Source organism: Periplaneta americana, chromosome 1 (genome assembly GCF_040183065.1).
Source record: "Periplaneta americana isolate PAMFEO1 chromosome 1, P.americana_PAMFEO1_priV1, whole genome shotgun sequence".
NCBI classification, from domain to species: domain Eukaryota; kingdom Metazoa; phylum Arthropoda; class Insecta; order Blattodea; family Blattidae; genus Periplaneta; species Periplaneta americana.
The window spans coordinates 10930511-10956862 of NC_091117.1; the positions used below are offsets into that span (position 1 = coordinate 10930511).

At 37.3% G+C, this 26352-nt stretch overlaps 1 protein-coding gene across 3 annotated transcripts; it reads right to left on the reverse strand.

Moving 5' to 3' along the window:
• LOC138705996 (fibroin heavy chain-like) lies at positions 1 to 26352 on the reverse strand. Of its 3 annotated transcripts, none has more exons than XM_069834973.1 (7): positions 26244 to 26352; positions 14139 to 14207; positions 11749 to 12300; positions 5596 to 11712; positions 2739 to 2780; positions 2587 to 2655; positions 1 to 356 (listed from the first exon to the last, which is right to left on the reverse strand). In XM_069834973.1, the coding sequence occupies exons 1-7, from the start codon at positions 26311 to 26313 to the stop codon at positions 301 to 303; spliced, it is 6975 nt and encodes a 2324-aa protein (XP_069691074.1). In that variant the 5' UTR covers positions 26314 to 26352; the 3' UTR covers positions 1 to 300. The 3 variants fall into 3 exon arrangements, with proteins under 3 accessions (XP_069691074.1, XP_069691161.1, XP_069691005.1); XM_069835060.1 differs by having other exon boundaries at positions 5596 to 11505; positions 11740 to 12300; positions 26244 to 26351; XM_069834904.1 differs by having other exon boundaries at positions 5596 to 12300.

Below are 26352 nucleotides of genomic sequence, written 5' to 3' on the forward strand. Positions count from 1 at the left end.
TTTCTGTTCTTTACAATTATTATTGTGAATAATAAAAACATTTCAAATTCACCATCTTCTCGTAGGCAAAGATGCCCACCTCTAATCGAATAATTATGTAAGATTACTGCTTCCGTAAATGGAACCATTTCTATAATTAGTTCTGTGTATATATTTTTTTTATTATTTTATAAAACATGGCTGCCAAATACAACAAAACACCATACATCTTACTGTTCTTCACAAATATAGGCTACAAATCATTTGGACTCCTGCATGATGGATTCTGTGTAACATCAGCAATTCAATTGTTTATCTTGCTCAACGGCCGTATCCAACCTTCGGACCTTTCCGCCTTCCTCCGCTTACTGAGAAGCCTGGAAAACAAACAAACTGTTTTGGTCTCTTAGCTTAATTACAGAACAAATTCAGCTATCTTACATTGTTGCTGGTAATTTTACATGTGAACTTTCGGCTAGTCAATTCGTGGTCTAAATATGGATTAATAATAAAATTATGGGTTTCATATTTAAATTTTGGTATTTCTGTACATACGACAGACGTACCTAAGAAACTGAGGAAAGATAAAGGTATTCCCGTAACATGCCATGAAGGCACTTGGGGGGCATGGAGGTAGAGCCCCATGCTTTCCATGACCTCGGCACTAGAATGAGGTGGTGTGGTCGGCACCAGGCTCTGACCGCCTTTTACCCCCGGGAAAGACCCGGTACTGAATTTTATAGGAGGCTGAGTGAACCTCGGGGCCGTTCTGAAAGTTTGGCAACGAGAAAAAATCCTGTCACCACCTGGGATCGAACCCCGGACCTTCCAGTCCGTAGCCGGCTGCTCTACCAACTGAGCTACCAATATTTACGCTGTATCAACTATTATTTTATTTAGCGTCGATGAAATTTGTGACAGCGAGATGAGACCGAGTATTCGATATGGGATTACTTGATATTCGCCTTACAGTTAGGAAAACCTTGAAAAAACCCGGATAATTAGCCCAAGCGGAAATCGAACATACGCTCCACCGCAATTGCGGACCATCAGACAAACGCGCTACCGTCTGAGCTATGCCTGTACGACACAGACAATAAGAAAGTGAAAGCACGGCAGACACAACAATAAAGTGATAGTACAACATAATAACAAGAAAATTATAATACGACACAACAACAAGAAAGTGATAGTTAGGGACCGGATTTTTATGTAATATCAAGGTGTGAAATATGTACATATTTATGTAAGAAAAATAAGCTGAATATGTACCAAAATATGTAAAATCATGAAAATATTTAATATCAATATCTGGCAGGTATAGGATAGATAAGACTCTCCAGTTGTGATTTCATAGAGCATCCGACTTTTTTACCGCACACTTGACACATTGCTTTTTTCCATCTGTGTTGAAACCTTCGTCCATCGCAATCCATGATTTTATTTTTGTCGTTAGGATTGAAGATACTGGGGCTTTTTAGTTAGTTAAAAGCAGTAGATAAACTCACTTGCACTTTATACTGTAAGCACTGAAACTAGAGAACTGAGTGAAATGAATGATACAACAGTACTGCAAGCACTGTTTCGCTTTACTGGATTAGGAGAAAATAAGAGGAGATGTGGGACATATGCATTTTAGCTGCTCCCTGTAAGGAACAAAGTACCTACTGAAACCTCAAACTATAGGCATTTACAGTACAAACTGTTGTTTGCCTGGAACTAAGGACGTTATGTTTCGTGCCGAAATATATCTTTTCTTGGGTATGTAAAAATGTGTGTATTTCAAATTGTAATCTTCCCTAACAGAAGATTTTTTTTTTTTTTTTTCCTTTTAGAGGAGTAAAAATGAATAAACCCCCTAAATATGTAGATTTATGTAATACCAAGCCATAACATGTAATGTGGGGTAAATATGTAAAAATATGTAGTATCAAATTTGAATATATTAATGGTAATTACAAGATTCGCAAAGATTTGTTATTTATAACGGTTAGGTTGAAAGGAATGTAATATGTAATTACATAAAAATCCCGTTCCTAATTATAGTACAACACAATAACAAGAAAATTATAATACGACACAACAACAAGAAAGTCATAGGAAAAAGATAAAATGAAAGTGATAGTACGACATAAACTACAAGAAATGTATAGAATAGTGATAGAAAATATTGTGTTCTTGATGGGGAGACTGAAGACGAGGATGGTATGGACGACAGGGTGGCAACCACATCTTGTATATAGTCACGAAGCTTCAGTTGATGAAGGTACTAGGAACAATAGACTGTGCCGGTACTACTTAGCATTCTCTGTGATGAGGCGATAGTAGCGATCCTAGTGGTTAGCAATTATCTATGGATGCATATTTACTACGTATTGAGCTTCGTGACTGTATATACTAGACTATGGTGGCAACCACAGTCTAATAGATATATATAGATATATATTAGACTGTGGTGGCAACCATGAAGAGGCTGTTGGTAGTGGTCTCTATCGTAACAATGCTGTTGATAACGATCGTGCAATAAATAACATTAGTGACAATCTTAGGGCAACGATATTAATTGCAATGGCGATTATTCTGGTGGTGGAAGGCGTCAGCACTTACTGGAAGAGGAGGCACTGCTGGAACTGCTGGAACTGCTGCTACTGCTGGAACTGGAGAAGGTTCCACTTCCTGCAATCAATGTGGAAACGTGAGCGTAACATTCTTTAAGTGTCACTGTTATTATTTGTAGCTGTTTTGTATGCCAGTCTTACCTTCAACAAGTCCACCGAATGGAGTGCCGAATGGTGCTGAAACTGAAATAATACGATTTGTAATGTTGATGGTTTTAGTATTCTAAAATCATGAAATTAGATGTGTTTGTTGTGTTATAATATATTCACCATTTTGTAGCATCTGTATATTTAAGATTTTGAATTTTCTTTCTTTCTTTCTTTCTTTCTTTCTTTCTTTCTTTCTTTCTTTCTTTCTTTTTAGAGTGAAACATGTTTGAGGGTGATAGACTTAACTGGACTTATATTAAAGTGAACATTTTATTAAAAACTTTAATCAGAAGTATTTATCCTGAGTTAAAGATCAAGTCACATTACAAGATCGGAAGTGAATAGCAATGTAAGACACGTCAGCTTTTGTGGATTTTACTGAAAGACTTAAGTCTATGCACTCTATCTTCTACTGACAAAACCAACTCCTTTTGTTAGGTAAAATATACAATTATGGTACATTATGTAGACTTCGTGTTTCACATTTTCCGCAACCGCACAAAATATAGTGACTCATGTAAGTTCTGACTCCTGTTTAAGCCTGTCATATGTATGTAACGGTTGTCACTGGAGTACCGTACATTTACAGTATATACGGTCGCAGAGAATATGAAACGCAAAATTAATACATAACGTAACGTGACGTGACGTGACATAATATATTTTTTTCAGTAGGTTATTTTATGACGCTTTATCAACATCTTAGGTTATTCAGCGTCTGAATGAGATGAAGGTGATAATGCCGGTGAAATGAGTCAGGGATCCAGCACCGAAAGTTACCCAGCATTTGCTCATATTGGATTGAGAGAAAACCACGGAAAAAAATTTCAACTAGGTAACTTGTCGCGACCGGAAATCGAACCCGGACCAGTTGGTTTCGCGGCCAGGCGCGCTAACCGTTATTCCACAGGTATGGACTGACATAGGCTAATATAATATAATATAATATAATATAATTGATTGAGGTTCTGGTGGATATGTAGGCCTACATCTATTATCAGGCAGTACATCTCACTTGGCGATATGTGTCAGAGGAGGAACAATTGTTCGTTTACTCTACATCTGAAGTCTGACTAGCGTAATATCTTACCACAAGCTAGTATATACAGTCACGAAACTCAATACGTAATAAATATGAATTCATAGGTAGTCGCTAACCACAAGGGTCGCTAATATCGCCTCATTACAGACAATGCGAAATAGTCCCGGCACAGTCTATTGTTCCTAGCACCCTCACAACTTAAGCTTCGTGACTGTATGTACTAGATTGTGATATTAATAGACAGCAATGTAAGAAATGGAGGGGAAAAGGAACTGGCCACCCTACCCCATTATCTCCTGGCTTAGTTGCTTCTTGAGTGACACCTTATTAAATGTCTCTTATGAAGTTTAAGCCTGTCTTTGGACAGTTGACTAAACAACAACAATATAATGTAATGTAATGTAATGTAATGTAATGTAATGTAATGTAATGTAATATAATATAATGTAATGTAATGTAATGTAATATAATATAATATAATGTAATATAATGTAATGTAATGTAATGTAATATAATGTAATATAATATAATATAATATAATGTAATGTAATGTAATGTAATGTAATGTAATGTAATGTAATGTAATGTAATGTAATGTAATATAATGTAATGTACTGTAATGTAATGTAATATAATATAATATAATATAATGTAATGTAATATAATATAATATAATATAATATAATATAATATAATATAATATAATGTAATGTAATGTAATGTAATGTATGTAATATAATATAATGTAATGTAATGTAATGTAATATAATATAATATAATATAATGTAATGTAATGTAATATAATATAATATAATATAATATAATATAATATAATCTATCACCTTTACTTTTTAACTTTGCTCTAGAGTATGCCATTAGGAAAGTCTAGGATAACAGAGAGGGCTTGGAATTGAACCTGTTACATCAGCTGCTTGTCTATGCGGATGACGTGAATATGTTAGGAGAAAATCCACAAACGATTGGGGAAAACACGGGAGTTTTACTGGAAGCAAGTAAAGAGATAGGTTTGGAAGTAAATCCCGAAAAGACAAAGTACATGATTATGGCTCGTGACGGGAATATTGTACGAAATGGAAATATAAATATTGGAAATTTATCTTTTGAAGAGGTGGAGAAGTTCAAATATCTTGGAGCAACAGTAACAAATATAAATGATACTCGGGAGGAAATTAAACACAGAATAAATATGGGAAATGCCTGTTATTATTCGGTTGAGAAGCTTTTATCATCCAGTCTGCTGTCAAAAAATCTGAAAGTTAGAATTTATAAAACAGTTATATTACCGGTTGTTCTTTATGGTTGTGAAACTTGGACTCTCACTTTGAGAGAGGAACATAGGTTAAGGGTGTTTGTGAATAAGGTGCTTAGGAAAACATTTGGGGCTAAGAGGGATGAAGTTACAGGAGAATGGAGAAAGTTACACAACACAGAACTGCACGCATTGTATTCTTCACCTGACATAATTAGGAACATTAAATCCAGACGTTTGAGATGGGCAGGGCATGTAGCACGTATGGGCGAATCCAGAAATTCATATAGAGTGTTATTTGGGAGGCCGGAGGGAAAAAGACCTTTAGGGAGGCCGAGATGTAAATGGGAAGATAATATTAAAATGGATTTGAGGGAGGTGGGATATGATGATAGAGACTGGATTATTCTTGCTCAGGATAGGGACCAATGGCGGGCTTATGTGAGGGCGGCAATGAACCTCCGGCTTCCCTAAAAGCCAGGAAGTAATATAATGTAATATAATATAATATAATATAATATAATATAATATAATACCTGAGTTGCTGGCACCGTTAGCTCCGAACACAGGAAGTCCAGAATTTCCTGCTCCTCCCAGACCAGAAGCTCCTCCGCCAAAACCTCCAGCACTACTGCTTCCAGCACTGCTTTGGCTTAGGCTACCTCCAGGACCGATATTAGATAGACTCCCAATACCACCAGCTGGCCGTCCGAAATTTTGCAAACCCGCATTGCTAAAGGACCCCAAGTTGCCAGTTGAACCTGCGAGAGACCCACTCTGGCTACTACTGCCAGCGGAACCTAATCCAAAACCACTTCCGCTACCTAGTCCACTTGGGCTACTGCCTAAATTACCAAAACTGCCGGGAGACCCACCGAAGGTACCACTACTTGCCCCACTTTGACTATTAAAGCCACTGGAACCGCTACCACTACCTCTTTGACCACCCAGTCCAGTAGAACTTCCAGAAGAACCTCCGAATGCACCGGAACTGGCACTACTCTGACTATTACTTCCAACGGAACCTGATCCAAAACCACTCTGTGTGCCTCTACCACCACCTAAACTACCTAGACCATTTGAGCTACTGCCTAAATTACTAAAACTTCCGGGAGACCCACCAAAGGTACCACTACTTGACCCACTTTGACTATTAAAGCCGCTGGAACCGCTACCACTACCTCTTTGACCACCAAGACCAGTAGAACTTCCAGAAGAACCTCCGAATGCACCCGAACTGGCACCACTCTGGCTATTACTTCCAACGGAACCTGACCCAAAGCCACTCTGTGTACCTCTACCTCCACCTAAACTACCTAGACCACTTGAGCTACTGCCTAAATTACCAAAACTGCCGGAAGAACCACCGAAGGTACCACTACTTGCCCCACTTTGACTATTAAAGCCACTGGAACCGCTACCACTACCTCTTTGACCACCCAGTCCAGTAGAACTTCCAGAAGAACCTCCGAATGTACCGGCATTGGCACCACTCTGGCTCTGACTATTACTTCCAATGGAACCTGATCCAAAACCACTCTGTGTGCCTCTTCCACCACCTACACCACTTCCTGAACTACCGAAGCTATTAGCTGAGCTACCAAAACTATTTCCACTCACTCCATTATGGCTATTACTTCCAAAGGAACCAAATCCAAGTCCACTGCCTGTACCTCTTGTACCACCAGAGGACAGTGGATTACTTCCAAAGTTACCAGTCAACGCACTTCCTGACCCGGAATTACTGCCCCCACCAGCTCCATTATTCCCCAGACCACTACCTGTGCCCCTTATACTACTCCCTATAGGAGAAATACTGCTCGAACTACCAAAAGTATTACCTGAGCCTCCTATATTACCACCATTTTGGTTATTATTACCAGATGCTAATCCAAATCCACTGCCAACACCATTTGTACTACTACCCAAACCAGAACTGCCACCCAACGTACCGAATTTACCACTCGAACCTCCATAACCGCCACTCTGGCCACTACTTCCGGTAGAAGTTACCCCGAAACCAGTGCCTTTAGTACCAGTTCCTAAACCTGAACTACCGCCCGAACTACCAAAATTACTAGATGAGCCTGAAGAAATGCCGCCTTGATTGTTACTTCCTCCAGAACCCAGTCCAAACCCACTACCTGAACCTTTTATGCCACTACCTAAACCAGTATTACCACTCAAACTACCGAAATTACCTGCTGAACCTCCATAGCTTCCACTTGTCGAACTACTCTGACTACCACTTCCGCTAGAACTTACTCCGAAACCAGTGCCTTTAGCACCACTTCCTAAACCTGAACTACCGCTTAAAGTACCAAAATTACCAGATGAACCGGTTGAAGTACCACCTTGGCCTATACTTCCTCCAGAACCGAATCCAAACCTATTACCAGAACCTTTAAGTCCACTTCCTAAATTGCTACCAGAACTACCAAAAGTTCCTGCTGAACCTCCATAATTCCCACTCTGGCCACCATTTCCACCAGAACCTGCTCCGAATCCAATTCCAGTACCTTTTATACTACCTCCGAAACCTGAACTACCACCTAAAGTACCGGTTGAACCTGTGAAAGTGCCGCCTTGAGCATTGTTTCCTCCCGTTCCTAATCCAAAACCACTTCCTGAACCTCTGATTCCACTTCCTGAACTCGTGATGCTACCTGAATTACCAAAACTACCAGATAAACCACTCTGACTACCACTCCCACCAAGTCCAAATCCAGTACCTCCCGTAGCACTACCTAAACCTGACGAACTGCCAGATGTACCGAAATTACCAGTTGAACTACCGAAAGCGCCGGCATTTCCTCCACCGGATCCTAATCCAAGTCTATTACCAGAACCTTTAACATCACTTCCTGAATTTAAACCGCTACCTAAAGTACCTGCTGAACCACCATAACCAGCACTGAGTAATCCATTTTGACCGCTACTACCACTAGACCCAATTATTGATCCGGTTCCAGTAACTCTTGTACCTCCGAAAACTGAATTACTTCCAGTCAATCCTGTATTTTGACCACCACTGCCTCCAAAACTGCTTCCTATGCCTTTTGTGCCACTGGAAGAACCACTTAGACTATTGCTTCCACTAGATCCTGCTCCAAAAGTATTACCCGTGCCTCTTAAACCACCTCCTGCACTCGAAGAGGTGGATAAACTACCAGAATTTCCGGAACTGAAGAGTGTGCCTCTATTTGATCCGAAATTACTTGTTAGACCACCATAAGTGCCAGTACTTGACCCAGTTTTTCTATTGTTTCCAGTAATTCCGACCCCAAAACTACTGCCACCACCGCTAAGACTATTTCCTAAACCTGATCCTCCAAATGCGCCTGTATTTGACCCACTTCCCAAACCTGCACCACTTCCAAAACTAGCCACATTAGTGGTTGAAGAACCGTCTGAACCGCTTGTAGTTCCACCTAATCCGAACCCAACTCCACTACCACTTCCTCTTGTGCCACTTCCTACATTAGAAGTACCTCCAGAGTTACCGGATAAACCTCCAAATGCGCCGCTACTTGCCACACTTTGACTATTACTGCTGCTAGATCCCACTCCAAAATTACCTCCTGTACCCTTTGTGCCACCTCCTAAACCAGAAGCACTTCCTAAACTACCTGTATTACCTTTAGAACTGAAGTACGATCCTTTGTTTGAACCAATTTGGCTTCCAAACGCATTACTGGTTCCTTGTATTCCGCTTCCAAATCCTGAAATACCTCCAGAACTACCGAATTTATTAGCTGAACCACCGTAAGAAGCATCTGATCCACTTTGACTGCTAGTACCGAAACTGGTTCCTGTTCCTTTTATACCACCAGCAGATCCTAACCCACTACCCAGTGTACCGTAAGTACCTCTATTTGACCCACTTTGTGCATTGCCACTGCCTGAACTCGTTCCAAACACACCTCCAGTTCCTCCTAAACTTGAACCAGTTCCTCCTAAACTTGAACCAGTTCCTCCTAATCCCAAACCACTGCCAACGCCCTTTATATTTCCTCCGAAACCATTGCTCGCTCCACCTAAATTACTATTTGAAGTACCATAAGTACCGGTATTTGACACGCTTTGGCTGTTACTGCCAAGAGATCCTGCTCCGAACAAGTTGCTAGTACCCTTTGAGCCACCTATTGAATTCGAACTGGTTCCTAAATTACCAAAACTACCCGTTGAGCCACCAAACCCTCCAGTATTTGAATTACCTTGATTATTGTTAGAACCTACTCCAAATCTGTTGCCAGTACCTTTTGTACCACTTCCTAAACTTGTACTACCTAAACTACCAATTGAACCGCTGTAAATGCCACTATTTGATCCACTTTGACTGTTGATACCACTGGAACCTATTCCGAAACCTGTACCTCTTGTACCACCTCCTAAGCCAGAACTACCTGCAAAACTACCGCCAGTATTTGAACTACCCTGATTTGTGCTACCAACAGAACCTATTCCAAAACCGGTATTTCTATTACCACTTCCTAAACCTGTACTACCAAAATTACCAAAACCGCCAGTAGAACTACCGAAAGCATTACCACTCGACCCAATTTTTCCACCATTAATTGTGTTCGAACTACCGCCTAAACTACCAGTTGAGCCACCATAAATACCAGCATTTAATCCACTTTGACTGTTGGTGGCACTAGAGCCTGCTCCAGAAACACTGCCGCTACCTCTTGTACCACCTCCTAATCCTGAATTACCAAAATTGCCAGTCGAGCCACTAAAAGTACCGCTATTTAACCCAGTATTGCCACTAGAGCCTAATCCAAAGCCAGTACCTCTATTACCACCTCCTAAACTTGAACTACTTCCAAAACTACCTGTAGAACTACCCAATGTGCTACCAATGGAACCATCTTGTCTATTACTATTACCAATTCCAAATCCAAAACCACTACCACTTCCTTTAGTGCTACCTCCTAAGCTGGAGCCAGCTGAACCACCAAAAGCACTACCAGTTCCTATACTCTGAAATTTGCTTCCTCCAGAACCAATTCCAAACAAATTATTTGTACCGCCCTTCGTGCCTGAACCACCGCCCAACCCTGTACTACCGCCCAAACCTGAACCATCGCCCAATCCTGAACCAGCACCTATGCCCGAAATACCTCCTAAACTACTACTGCCACCTCTTACTCCACCTCCTAAAGTCGAACCACCTCCGGAACCTGAACTACCGCCGAAACCTACAGCACTGCCCAAATTTGAACCACTACCAAAGCCTGAACCACCTTGCGAGCCACTACCAGCACCTTTCGAACCACTGTATAAACCTGAACCTCCGCCAAAAGCTGAACTACTGCCTAACGAACCAATGCCTATACCTGAACCACTTCCAGTGCCTCTCGAACCACCACCGAAACCTGAACTACTGCCAGTACCTGCACTACTGCTCAGTTGTGAACCACCGCCGATACCACTACTTGTACCTTTCAAACCTCCACCTAAGCCCGAACCACCGCCTGAACCTGAACCAACTCCAAAACCCGAACTTCCGCCGAGACCTGAAACACCGCGTAAACCGGAAGTACCGACCGAACCGCCCAAACCTGAACCACTGCCGAAGCTTGAACCAGTTCCCAAACCTGAGACACCAGTAAAACCTGAACCACCGCCTATACCTGATCCACTTGAGGCACCACCAGTACCTCTTAAACCACCGCCAAACCCTGAGTTACTGCCAAATCCTGAACCACTGCCCACGCCTGATGCAGTGCCAAGAGCTGAACCACCTGCGAAACCACTACCAGTACCTTTTAGACTACCACCGAAACCCGACCCACTGCCTATGCCTGAACCACCGCCAAATCCTGACACACCACCTACGCCTGAACCAGTGCTTAAACCTGAACTACCTCCTAAACCACTACCACCTCCTAAACCTGAACCAACTCCGAAACCACTACCAGTAGCTTTTAAGCTACCTCCTAAACCTGACCCACCGCCAAAACCTGAACCACCTCCTAAACCTGAACTACCTCCCAAACCAGAACCACCTCCTAAACCTGTACCACCTACTAAACCTTTACCACCTCCTAAACCTGACCCACCGCCAAAACCTGAACCACCTCCTAAACCAGAACCACCTCCTAACCCAGAACTACCTCCCAAACCAGAACCACCTCCCAAACCAGAACCACCTCCCAAACCAGAACCACCTCCTAAACCTGTACCCCCTACTAAACCTTTACCACCTCCTAAACCTGACCCACCGCCAAAACCTGAACCACCTCCTAAACCAGAACCACCTCCTAACCCAGAACTACCTCCCAAACCTGAACCACCTCCTAAACTAGAACCACCTCCTAACCCAGAACTACCTCCCAAACCAGAACCACCTCCTAAACCTGAACCAGCTCCTAAACCTGAGCCACCTCCTAAACCAGAACCACCTCCTAACCCAGAACTACCTCCCAAACCAGAACCACCTCTTAAACCTGAACCACTTCCTAAACCAGAACCAATTCCTAAACCTGTACCACCTCCTAAACCTGAACCACCGCCAAAACTTGAACCACCTCCTAAACCAGAACCACCTCCTAAACCTGAACCACCTTCTAAACCTGAACCACCACCTAAACCAGAACCACTTCCTAAACCTGAACCACCTCCCAAACCAGAACCGCTTCCTAAACCTGAACCACCTCCTAAACCAGAGCCACTTCCTAAACCTGAAGTTCCTCCTAAACCTGAACCAACTCCTAAACCACTACCAGTACCTTTTAAGCCACCTCCAAAACCTGACCCACTGCCTATCCCTGAACCACCCAAACCTGCACCAGCAATATTGCCAAACGATCCTCCGTATGCAGAACTACTGGAACCACTTTTACTGCTACTGCCGGCAGACGCAAAACCTGAAGCACCTATCCCGGCCCCTGAAACGGCGTTACTGCTAGAACTACTGAAAGCACTTGGTGAATTACCGCCATAGCTGAAGGGACTTTTGTTTCCGAAGCCAACCCCACCCTTCCCGTCTGCTCCACTTGCGATTTTAGTCGCTCCGGAAGTCCCACTCAATAAATTTCCTCCCGCAAAATTAGATGATCCGTATTTTCCAAATCCTCCGAAATTAGAACCACTTCCAGTTCCCAATGAACCCAGCTGGTTTTGACCACTCGGCACTATGCCGACGAGACTCGATCCTGGAGTGCCAGCGCCGAAGGGTGCCTGATCGCCCTGGAAGTTGAAGTTGACGGATTTACTGCTGGACGAGGAGTGGCCTGCAGACAGAGACAGGGAGTGTTGTAGGCGGAATAATTATTGCGACAGCTCGAAAATTCTCAATTTTAAATAGTACAATAATATCACAGTCTAGTATATACAGTCACGAAGCTTAATACGTAGTAAATATGCATCCATAGATAGTTACTAATCACTAGGATCGCTACTATCGCCTCATTACAGGCAATGCGAAATAGTACCGGCACAGTCTAGTGTTCCTAGCACCCTCACAACTCAAGCTTCGTGACTGTATATACTAGACTGTGGTAATATCATAAAATAATGATGATAGTTTTCCGGTAATTTAATTGTGCTTAATGAATGTTTCTTGTCATGACTATTTCGCTCATGCCATCAGCGACTAATCCCGTATAAGAATTCGTTTATTTTCAACCAATCACGGTTATCCATTGCTGTAATATTGTCGAAATAATCTTGTCGCATCTGATTCGCAATTGTCTGAATATTGTTGTACCTGATTCGCAATTGTTCCTAGCTAGTACGGGAATATTTAGAAGGCAGTGACAGCTCATTCTCACTGTAACTCTATGTAGAAATTAACGAGAAAAATCATAAGATTATAAACAAACTACGAAAGAACCAATCAACATCGTCATCATCAGATACTTTTACTTTTAAAAGATGCCAATTCCATAATTGTATTTTCAATTACAAGATATAGTTATGTGTGTATTATGGGCTATATTATAAAGTTTCAAAGTCTTTTTTAGAATTATCATAAGTTGAATGACAATTTTCATTGTATTTACATCACATTCAGTTTAATGAAATGCAATACTTCAGATCATTCAGCTGTTATTCACCTGTAGTTGAGAATCGTAACACTAGATGGCAACTAGTAATGAATTACGAATAAAAATCAATACTTCCACATAAAATTGTCTTATAATACTTCAGTTTTTCATTATCTTTGTAAACATATTTCAATATGTTGGGATGGTAAAAATTTTATCTTTCAAATAACTATTCACCTAACAAATTATAATATTGTAAAATAACCAGCTACAATATGCGAAGTTCGATGTGCAATTAAATCGAATAAAATCATGTTATTATTTTTATTTCTTAATACTGTTTACTGAATATTCTATTCAGAAATATTCTCAGCAAATATCATTCACGGATTCATCTTTTCAGATAATTTTCCTCGCGTTTGTGAAGTTACTTACAAGATGAAACTCAATAGGCCTATTGTGATAGGCCTATTACTTATGACAATTTATTTCGAGACAGTAGATAGGCTATATTTGTTTGCATGCATTTGTGTTTAGGTGAGAATTAGGGCTTATAATTATTACATTTTTGCAGTTCTACGTACAATATTTGTCCCGCGCCGTGGCGTCGTGGTCTAAGGCATCATGCCTAGGACTCGCGGTACGAAATCCGCGCTGGTTCGAGTCCTCGAGGGGGGGAAATTTTTCTCATGAAATTTCGGCCAATGTATGGGACCAGTGCCCACCCAGAATCGTGATGCACTTGGGGAGCTACGATAGGTAGCGAAATCCGGTTGCGCAAACCAGCTATAACGGCTGGAGGGCTCATCGTGCTAACCACACGATACCTCCATTCTGGTTGGATGATCGTCCACCTCTGCTTCGGCATGTGGCCGTGAGGCCAGCAGCCGGCTGGTCGGTCTTGGCCCCTCGTGGGCTGTAGCACCACGGATTATTATCATCATTATTATTATTATTATTATTATTATTATTATTATTATTATTATTATTATTCCATACAATATTTAGTCACACGTTTCCGAGGATGTTTACTAAATTTTTCACAAAACGGTATTACATACAAATTCACAAGCAGTACTTACTGTAGCTGCTACTGCTGCTACTGCTGCTGCTTTGACTTTGCTTGAAGGAGCCAATCCCATAACCGTTTGCTGGAAGGAAAACAGAGCAATGTAAAATACTTACACTCCCACATTAACCAATTTATCGGGGAACTAACGACCAATCAGTTTCATTGAGTCGAAAAGTCACCTATAGATGTTATTCTGTTGTGCTTTGACATGGACGTGAAACTGACGCGTGCACAATACATGCGTAATTATAGAAAGCTAATACAAACTTGGTTTTACTCAGATGAATAAAAATAGCAATAACAATATTTATAAGATATTCTCATACAAATGTATACAGTACACCAGTTAATTGTTAATTGCCTGTGGTTGAAAAACAGTTCTTCGTTTGTCTTCTTTAGTATCTACATTCTGTTTTAATGTATTATTTTTGTTATTATTATTATTATTATTATTATTATTATTATTATTATTATTAAAGGACTGACTGTTATTCATAGCTTATTTAATTTCGTTCATTACACACATTTAAATATTACAGCAAATTGTGTCTATTTATCATAAATATATTATTCTAATTCCTATATAGACGTTAATCATGCAATAATAGGGATTTCCTCAAATCTCCTGCAATTTTCTGATCCTACTTCAACTGCAAAATTAAAACACTATTTAATATTTAATGAAGTCACAAGGAAATTGTTAAATTTTCTATTTTTAAAACTAATTATTTGAATTGTAAAATTAATTGCATTATTATATAGACGTATTTAATGAAGACATCAGGAAAAGTCAAAATTTTATTTTTGGAACGCAAGCACTTGAACTTTAAAATTAAATTATTTATTACGTATTGTATCTAAAATCTTGAAAACCTTTATTTCAGAAACTAACTATCGGTACCTACTTGAATTCTAAAATTAATATGTTATGTCACATTTATTGAAGTAATCGGAAAAATTTTAAATTTTCTTTTCTTTAACTACAATTTTTTTCCAATGCCACCAGGTTGTCTCTATCGACACTTGGTCTTCTTTTCAGGAAGTGGCTTAGGTGTAACCCACTTCTGAGGTTGGGGCACCTGGAAGATAGTTATATTACTCCGATGATATGGTAGGATATTCTGGAGAGGTCTTAAATCTAAACAACCTAAAATTCCAGACCATGGACGAACACAGGAATAATTACTTTTGGGGGAAAATTCATGTGATCTAACCGGAAATCGAACCCAGGACCTCAGGAACTGTAACCAGAAGCTCTGGCCACTAGGCCATAAGGCTGGTCTTAACTACTAAATTTAAATTCTAAAATTAATTGCATTAGCATATACATCTACTTAATAGACACATCAAAATAATCCAAACTTCCTTAAAGTTAGAAATTAAATAACTTATAACATATTTATCGAAGGATTCTAAAATGTTCCAATATTTTATTTTGGAAACTAACAATTTCAATTGCAAAATTAAAATCTTATTTCGTATTTATTGAAATCACAGAAAAAATGTAAATTTCGTACTTTTTAAAATTACTAATTTAAATCTTAATATTGATTAAATTTATTATGCAACTATTTTTTTAAGATACTGGAAAATGTAAATATTTTCTTTCTCGAAAGTAATTACACAGTATAGTATATACAGTCACGAAGCTCAATACGTAGGAAATTTGCATCCATAGATAGTTGCTAACCACTAGGATCGCTACTGTCGCCTCATTACAGACAATGCGAAATAGTACCGGCACAATCTATTGTTCCTAGCACCCTCAACAACTCAAGCTTCATGACTGTATATACTAGACTGCGGTAATTACTTAAAGTTTGAACTAGTATAACTTAGCACCTAAGGTTAAGATTTTCTATTTTAGAAACTAGCTACTTGGATTATAAAGTTAAATGCGATTTCGTATAGTTCTTTTCAGTTAGTTATTTAACGACGTTGTATGAACTGTTAGATCATTTAACATCGATGGAATTGGTGACAGCGAGATGATATTTCGAGAGTGAAGCCGAGTATTCGCCATAGATTACCTAACACTTGCCTTACAATTGGAAAAACCTCGGAAAAAGCCCAACCAGTTTATCAGTTCAAGCGGAAATCGAACCCATGCCCGAGTGCAGCCCAGATCAGTAGGCAAGCGCCTCTACCGTCTGACCTACACAGGTCGCTTTCTAGAAATATTCAAAACTTACGCTCTGAAACCAGCTATTTTAATTTTAAAATTAAATGCCATTTTTCGTAGCTTCAGAATGTACAGGTTGGCCATACCTCACATGTATGTGCGGAATTAAAGGAAAGTAGTAAATTTCCTTATTAGGCATGAATCCTTGAACTGAGATGAGCACAGAGTCTAGCAACATTTTGTTCCTTCGTGGAAGGTTTTCTTTGAAAATCGTAGATGTTGTTAAATTATTTTATTGTACTTTCAGGGACAACCACTGTATTTTTACAATGTTCCATTTAAGATGTAGAATAATTTACTTTACAACACAAAATTACGTAAATTGGTCATAAACAATTGACATATCTTTACGGAGAAGAGGTTGATGAACAGTGAGTGGAGCAAGGATATCAAATCAAGGAGAATATAGTGAGAACAAGAGGAATTCAAGGAGTACAAGGAAAATACAAGAAGAATGATTTGTTAATTCATTACTGTTTTATTACATCAACGAATGCTATAAATGATCAATTATTAATTAAGTTTTTTAGAATTAAATTTTATACCAAGCGCGTCATTTCAGTTTTGCATGGAGGACATGATTTTCTAAAGAAGACCGTATATTATATGGTATAGCACATGTCATACTCCATCCCTATTTCATCTGAAATGAACCATTTTCCATGCCGTAAACTGGGGTAAACTTGACCGCTCGGATAAACTTGACCATAAAATAAGACTTAAACCATGATATCAGATGCACTGAACATATTTTTAAAGATCATTATTTTTTCCATTACTTACTTATACCTTTTAAGAACCCGGAGGTTCATTGCCGCCCTCACATAAGCCCGCCATCGGTCCCTATCCTGAGCAAGATTAATCCAGTCTCCACCATCATATCCCACCTCCCTCAAATCCATTTTAATATTATCCACCCATCTACGTCTCGGTCTCCCCTAAGGTCTTTTTCCCTCAGGTCTTCCAACTAACACTCTATATGCATTTCTGGATTCACCCATACGTCCTACATGCCCTGCCCATCTCAAACGTCTGGATTTAATGTTCCTAATTATGTCAGGTAAAGAATACAATGCGTGCAGTTCTGCGTTGTGTAACTTTCACCATTCTCCTGTAACTTCATCCCTCTTGGCTCCAGATATTTTCCTGAGAATCTTATTTTCAAATACCCTCAATCTCTGTTCCTCTCTCAAAGTGAGAGTCCAAGTTTCACAACCATACAGAACAACGGGTAATAAACTGTTTTATAAATTCTAACTTTCAGCTTTTTTGGCAGCAGACTGGATGACAAAATCTTCTCAAATTTTCTCCATTTCGTGAATATTTTTAATTAGTTTAAGTAAAAATTATGAGGCTGATATCATGGTTCAATTTTTTGTTTTATGGTCAAGTTTACTCCACTTCACATACATTTCCAGTTTTCACACATAGACCTAGTTTTAACTTCTTATCCTAGTTATATGATAGCGTAAGTAATTTACATGCACTTGCTGCTAGTATGATGTATATGCGAACAAATGAACACACACAATTTTATGCAAATCTGGCTTTTAGGTAGTAGCTCCCTGTAAAGCAGGTTTGAATAATTTCAAGGAAAACTTGTTCCGGAGCGGGGTATCGATCCCGGGACCCTTCGCTTAGCGCGCGAACGCTCTACCGACTGAGTACCCCAGGAACTATACACGACACCATCACAATTTTCCCTTTTTATATCCACACAACTCACATGAGCTGACAAGACGCCAGAACTCAACTGTGAGTGCACACAATACTGCGTGACTTAAATTGTGGCTTTCTGTTAACGTACCTGCAGTAACGAATGTATTATACAAATCTGGCTTTCAGGTAGTAGCTCCCTGTAAAGCAGGTTTGAATAATTTCAAGGAAAAATTTTATTGACAAATTTACTTTAAATAAAAATACGTAACAATGACTAATGTAGCAAAGAGTAACGCCTTGGTTTAATTTAAGCAAAGCTATTAACTAGATCGTCTTTTAATTGCTAAGAGCTTTTAAGAGTGAAATATTATATTATTAAAAGTTCTCACATTTTGTATTTTGTAACGCTACTCAATTAATAATTTTTTAAATCTTAAACATACAGAGGAGCTATTGTCCCCTGTCTCCTTAGCAACGTCTCTGTTTTATTTCATTATCAAGTTTTATTCATTTGAATTTGTCACACATCGTAAAATGTTTCTACAATAAAGTAACTGAGTCATTGAGATATGATATATTATACAGAATGGAAGTAATTTTAACTGCAGATTTTAACGTCTGTTTTCTTGGATAGACTAAACAAAAATTATAATACAGTACCATATTAGTCGTCGAAAAAAATAATTTTCCCCTAAATGTTGATTCACCTGTTCAGACCTAGTTCGTGTGTGTATTCGTAGGTAAGCCAGCGACGCGCTGTTGCCATATACGCAAATTTTCAGCCTAATTTTCTAATTAATTAAGCACTTAATTAAAAAACGCGTAATAGGTTTTTTATTTTTTTAATGTATTGTAATAAATAAAACAAAGATATATCACTAGTAACAGACATTTAAAATTAGATGTAATAACGTTTGCAGATGATCTTGATTTACTGGCAACATCTGAAGATGATTTGCAATGGTCAGTACATAATTTAAATTTAATAGCTCAAAAATATTCAATGGAAATATCCCTTAACAAAACAAAAATAATGGCTTTCTGTGGTAAATACCCAATACCAAGCAAAATTTGTTTAAATAACACAATTTTGGAAAGAGTTAATGAGTTTAATTATTTAGGATATAAACTTTCCTTTGTGAAAATTTGGATTTATCAGAGAAAATTGTAAAATTAAACAAATCAATGGGCATCATTAATAGAGTTTTAAAACCTTCATTAGTACAAAAGTCAACTCGTACTCGTCTTTATCAAATAATAGCTCGACCAGTCTTATGTTATGGGAGTGAAGCGTGGACTATAAGGACAAAAGATGAAAGCAGACTAACAGCTTGCGAGATGAGATTCATGCGCCGAACAGCTGGCTACACTAACTGGGATCGAAAGAAAAATGAAGATATCCTTCAAGAACTTGATGTGTCATCAATACTGGACTATATCTCAAGATATCAGTTAAACTGGAAGGAACACGTCTCAAGAATGGTTTCATCCAGGATCCCTAAGGCAATAATGAAGTTTCGTCCAAATGGGAAACGGTCACTTGGTCGATCCTTGAAAAGATGGCAAGAAAATCGCTTTTTCTGGCCGTAACTGTTCTTTTGGGACTAGTACTTGACAGGATGATGATGATGTTAATGATGATGATGATGATGATGATGATGATGATGATGATGATGTAATAAATAAATATAAATAAGTAAATAAATCAATTAATAAGTGAATAAATAAATAAAGAAATAAAAAGAAAATTAAAAGAAATTGATATGCAATGACGTTTTCATAATTGCATAATTCGTACATACCTAGCAGAAGAAAAAAATAATAACATTAATTATACTTATTTTTATAAACGAAATCTAAAAATAGTTTCTAAACGCGCTCCATACGGCAACGAAAATAATAGTGGTTGTGGGCTATCTTCCACTGAACGTGAGAGTGGAATTAGTTTGCGGTCATAAGTATTATGAAGTTCTTCCAGGGATTATTGCATCATCACGAAGTTGTACAGACAACAGAGAGTAACCTAACCTTACGACTTTCAACGAAGATCTGCTCCAAGATAATGTCAGAACGAACCGCTCCTTCGTATCCTGACATTTAACACTAGGTCAACAAAAGAAGGTAGAACAGTACGGGATCAACGTTTGTGAAATTGCTGATGTGCCCAGATGACGCGAATCCAATCTGGATGTAAAACAGTAACATTTAACACACAGACAGTTTCATAAGTAAGTGTCAGGATTTTAGCAATGTATCGGGAGAGGTCAAAATATAATTAAAATGTCATGTAATGCTCTTTCTAAGAATATTTTTAAACTTAGCATATTCAAGAAGAGCTCGAAATAATATTTTATACGTTTATAATGAAATATGACGGTAGGGTAGCTCAATTTTATTGGTAGGGCAACACGGATTCATTTCTTATTGTGTTGGGATTTTTCTCGTTTTCAATATTCCCAGAACAGTCCACAGTGGGGTTTCGCAAATGAATGCGTATTTTGTTTTTGAGACATTTCTAAGCTGGGCGTATGTAAGATTTCGAAGGTCGTCAAAAGCTGCATTGTTATAGCGTATTTAAATATGAACAAATAAAAGTAGGTATGCAATATAGTGTATTTGATATAGTATTAAAACAGCAATTTGGACAGTTTAAAAGACTTCCTGAACTAACTTTCTTTGCTAAATTTAATAATTCTTCAAGTAATGAAATCGGTAATGTCCAAGGAAACTCTATAAGCTATACAGAATTATACATTAGTCCCTATATTAATATTTAGCCTATGTTGTTATTATACATTGGTACATTCACATTATATTATGAAATAAACTGGCTTAATTCTTAAAAAAAATCTCTTCATGTAATTTGTGTATGAAATAAATTGTACAGTATTGAATATTCTTAGTGTAATTTTCCTCATGAAATTCACAGGAAAACTCTACAAGCTGTGAAAGTTATTAAAAACTTAATTTTTCCGCAATGAATACATTCTCATTGTCTGAAATATGTAACAAACCTCCTACATCTATATTAAGTATTAAATTACATAATTCTGATTGTTGTCTTATACAGTGTAAATGTCCGATTATTAAAGAGTCCTCTGAAGTTAAGTATTTAGGCATAATTTTCGATAATCGTTTTAAATGGAACCAATACATTAATTACCTTTGTAATAAATTACGTAAATAGTATATTATTTTGTTTTATTGAGGAATTACTTGTCAATAAGTTTATTACGTACAATATATTTTACTTTATTTCAAGCGGTAATTATGTATGGAATTATAGGATGGGGTAGCTCATTTGAATCCAATTTTAATCGACTTTATTTATTACAGAAGAAAATAATTAAAATATGTCTTCATAAATATATTGATTTTCCATCTCATAATATATGACAAATTTATTATATTGTATTAATAAAATTCATGCATAAAAATCGAAATAATTTTGAATTGTATTCTCATAGTTATGAAACAAAAGGTATGAATTCTTTAAGATTGTTTGAACCAAAATGCAACACTTTTACAGTATTTAATCATAGTAGTAATTTAGGCCCAAGAATATATAACAAATTTATATTTAAATATCCTAATTTTGTCAATTCTAATAGTTCTAGTATTAAATTTAAAAATTATGTATGGATTTTATAAAAATTGAAAAATTGTAAATTTAAATTTATATACTATAATTGCACAGTAGACATAAGACAAATTGTATTGTATACTTCTTAATTTCAATTCAGGAATCCGCCCCTGAGCACGAGTTCTGCTCTTTCAGGGGCGAGCTAAAGTTTTTCTGTATATTTTATATTTTATGTTACGATTATTAGCAAAATAAATAAATAAATAAATAAATTTGGTTTTGCAATTATGACGAACTGTTTCAATTGAAAGTGGATAATAATTACAATCGAAATAATCTGAACGATTTCGCTTAAATAATTCAAATCTGACATTTTATGTTTTCTTTCATTTTGAGTACCGATAAGTTTCGACCAACACGGTCTAGAAGAAGACCGGGAAGGTCAAGGGTTGACATACGTGAAGTAAATGGCATGTCAGGAAATGGAAACATTGTGAGTGGGTTAAGTGCCAACAGCATGAGAGGAAGAAATCACACGACCTATCGTAGTTTTACGAGATACCATAGACCTACTACAGAACTGGATATTTCTTTATCTTCCCTTGGAAATATAACTGACATGTGTACATTCTGCGGTGTCTGTCACTTTAGTTGCGAAAAGAAGAATATTCACTTCATTCAATGTTGCCGCAACGCTAAAGTTCAACTTGCAGCAGTTCGGCTGTATATTACACTTTGAACTTTGTATACAAAGAACTTCTTGGAGACAGACCTTATCAAACAGTGAAATCATCAAAGATAAGATAATCATAAATGCTCACACCGGTTTCCCTTTCATTAAAAGATATCATCCCTTGGGGGTTGGGATCCGTACAGACAAAACCAAATCGATTCAATAGAAAAGGTCCAACGCAAGGCAGCAAAATATGTCAAAATGGGGAAGGGACATGGTGAGGCGTTAGTAAAAGACTTAGGGTGGGAATCTCTCAAATCAAGGCGACGAAAAACCAGACTCACCGCATTGTTTAAGGCACAAATGGGACACAAAGCATGGACCGACATCAATGCTAGATTAGCAACACCATCATACTTAGGAAGGGCTGATCATATTAGGAAGTTTAAATGTAGAAAACAAAGAACGGACGTGGCAAAATTTTCCTTTGTTAACCGCACAATAGTAGACTGGAACAGCTTACCTGCGGCAATCTTTCAGGGTGGTCCTCTTAAAATCAATACATGTAAGGAAAGGTTGAGAAGATTAGACTGAAAATGTAATTGGAGGTGCAGTGTAATTATTTAAGTTGTGTCATGTACTTAATTGAATTGATATATAATTAATTAAGTTGATATGTAATTTAGTTGATATGTAAATAAATTAAGGTGATATATAATTAATTAAGATATGTAATTAAGTTGGTATGTAATTAATTAAGGTGATATGTAATTATTTAAATTGGTAATAGTTGGGTGAAATAGAAGTTAGATTTACTGTTGCTTATCGTAGGCGTTATTATAGAATAGTTTTTAATTATAGTCCTAGGTTTATTGCATCTACTATTTATAGATCTACGTTTATTTTATTCTATTTCATTTAGGTTTATTTTATTTTATTTCATGTAATTGTAATTATTGTATATTATATATCACTGCCACCGGGTGTATACCCAATTGTAGTGTTAATAAATACATACATACACATACATAATAACCAATCCATTTTAAAGGTCAGTACAAAATGGTGGTCTAAAAATTAGAGTTTTTTTTCAAATATTCCACTGTATTCACAATTTTCAAAGCATTAAAAACTGAGCATATAAAATACAATAAATTAGATGTTTTAAAGGCAGAAGATAATTAAATATTGTATGGTGAAACACCAGTAAATTAAAAACAAATATTTAAAATAATCTTCGATATCTGAAAAATACATTGCATAAAATTTTACACGCGTTTATAGTCTTGTTAGCTGCCATATTTAAAGCTCTATTGCACAGAGTAGTTAAATGGCATCAAACTTTGCCTGCAATTTCCCGCAACTTTAATTTTTTTGTTTTATTCCATGTAAAAAGTTACATATCTTCGGAATTCTTAATCCTATATGCATGGTATTTGGAACACATTATTTAGGCTATTAGAAACGTTTTCTCTGGAATAAAAAATGTATTTTGTTAAGGCCCATTCACAATGAAAATTAAACATAACCGTAACATAAACACAGAAGTTTGCGGCCAGGCTACCAAATTGGATCATTCACAATGATTCACATAAACATTGACATTAACATTACCGTAAGACGTTAACATGAAAGTTTGCAAACTATAAACTTTCATGCTTATGCTTACGTGATTTGCAAACAGCACACAATCGTGGAGCGCTGAAGTATACGACAGAATATGAGCAAATGGCGTCGTTGTTATATTTCCATGGTTACCAAGTATGTTTGCGGTTATGTTTATGTCCCCATCATGAATGATGTGATTTTACCGTAACGTTTACATTCTTAAGTTAACGCTTACGTTATGTTTAATTTTCATTGTGAATGGGCCTTTACATTTGAAAAATATGTCTCTATACTTCCATAAAAGTACCTACCTCTAAAATTAATTCTTAAAATATAATTGCTTATCTTAAAAATTTGAAAGTCAATTTCAAAATTCTACTTCAGAGATTTTTAAAGAACTTGTTTTTAGGGGTAAAATGTCGCAGAAATTTTTAATATATATTTAAAAAATGGCTGAGATATATGCATATTAATGAATTACCGTATCCTGTTTTCTTTCTTCCTTCTTTTTCACCTTTTTTTTTTTGGCTTCAATTTCTTTTCAAAAACTAATTTCGAATTTAAGTTGTTCCAGCAAGAATATTTCTACACACAAAAATAAATAAATAAATAAACATTATGTATCAATTAGGAAAAAAAAATCAGATTTCAGTACCCCCTTAAAACTGAATGCGATTTTGACAGCATGTTTAATAGTTTAAATTACATGTCTAAAAACAAAATCTATAGACAAGTCAGTTAAATTACAAAGAAACTGTACAATAAAAAAATTCGTCAAGATTATAAAATGGATCTAAAATTAACCAACTAAAGGTGTAAAATTTGAGAGCAGCTCTGCTTAAATAAAAAGTATGAGATGGAAGTTTGTTTGCAACCTTCAATGACTTTTGACCAAAGTTTTTTTGGGATTTAGCAAGTCCACATGTTATGATATTAAAATCACCGTCACGTGCAGCTAGTAAATATATGAGCTGTTGAGAGCAGAAGTGGTGTAAGTCAAAAATGGGCAATGAGGGTTAAAGTAAACATTCTGTAAAATACAGCGCAAAGTAGCAATTAATATTTAATTTATGGTTGCAAAAGGGTATCTGTCGGATACAGGGATGGAGAGCCATTAATCCTTCCCACTGGAGGCCTTAAGGAACCAACCTGGACAAATACCTAATGTCCCATCCCTACCTTCCCGTGGTGCAGCTGTTGGTAAGCATAATTTTACAAGCTGAACTAAAGGGAGGGGCTACTCATCAATTAGCACTGGTCAGCTTGATGAGTTAATGACCGAATTTGGTATAATTTTCCTCTATTCAATACCTAATTCCCTCTTTACCCTTTCCTATCCAGTCCTCTGAAATCTTACTTTCTTCGACCCCGACGGCATTAGATCATTCGAGGCCTAGGGATTCATTTCCCTTTCCTTCCTCCTCTTTCTACTTTTCTGTTCCTAGTGCTGACCTGCTATGGCACTAAAATCGTCCTTCAGTGGCTTAAGGAGGGAAAGCTGGTGATCAACAAGATCTCCCAGCTAGGTCCAATGGACCCGTCGACCAACAGCAGTTGTGGTCCTCCAGACATTCTGGGGTTGTGTGTGAATGAAGTAGCCACCAAAACGTTAAAATATAGTGTTCACTTAAATCGGCTACAACTTGCCATTTTCATACCTGCTTAGAATTGGAATATATCAGTCCCCTAACTGCCTACTGTGCAACTCAAACCAAGAAATGGATTCGGAACACCTCAAAATCTGTGCTTCAGTGGCTGGCCATGATAATATCTTTGAAAAATATTGGAATGCAAGAGGTCAAATGACTTTATTGTCAAACGCCTGGCATTAGAAAACAACAAAACAACAACATATTTCATTTATTTAAACTATTAGTAATCAGCGGATAGCACGAAGGACATGTTAATTGCTACTTTGCGCTGTATTTTACAGAATTTTTAGTTTAAACCTCATTACCCAATTTTGACTTACACCACTTTTGTTCTGAATGGCTCATATAATGATTTATATTAATTATTCAAACTATATAAAAATCATAAACAAGAGTTCTGAATACATTCAGTTAAAATAGTCAAATTTTTCGGTATCGAGGTAAACAGTTAGGTGCATAAATAAACATATGAATGAATGAATGAATGAATGAATGAATGAATAAATAAATAAATAAATAAATAAATAAATAAATAAATAAATAAATAAATAAATAAATAAATAAATAAATAAACTACGAAAATGGACTATAAACAGTAAAATGGTTCTCAACATGATTTGAGTAAAGATACTGAATTGTAACTCAACTCATAAACCGTATACCAATTAAAAAAATGAAAAATAAAAAAAAATCTTATTTCCTGGCACTCACTTGTTCCGATCCCAAAACCCGAAGGCCATAAGGTCATGGAGTGTTACCTGGGTCGGCTGTAACGCCCTCCGCGGCCACAAGACACAACAAGGCAGCGACGCTCCGCACGGCTGCCATGGTGAGCTTGACGTATGTGGTGTGGCCCCGCGCGGGGCT

Bases quoted from the DNA above. Each gene is read 5' to 3' on its own strand.
- LOC138705996 (XM_069834904.1), bottom strand. From the start codon at position 26,313: ATGGCAGCCGTGCGGAGCGTCGCTGCCTTGTTGTGTCTTGTGGCCGCG. The intron at 2,781-5,595 runs GTATTATATTAT...GTATTATTTCAG, and splicing joins TAACGGTGCCAGCAACTCAG to TTTCAGCACCATTCGGCACT. The intron at 357-2,586 runs GTAAGTGCTGAC...TTTGTTTTCCAG, and splicing joins CAGCAGTGCCTCCTCTTCCA to GCTTCTCAGTAAGCGGAGGA.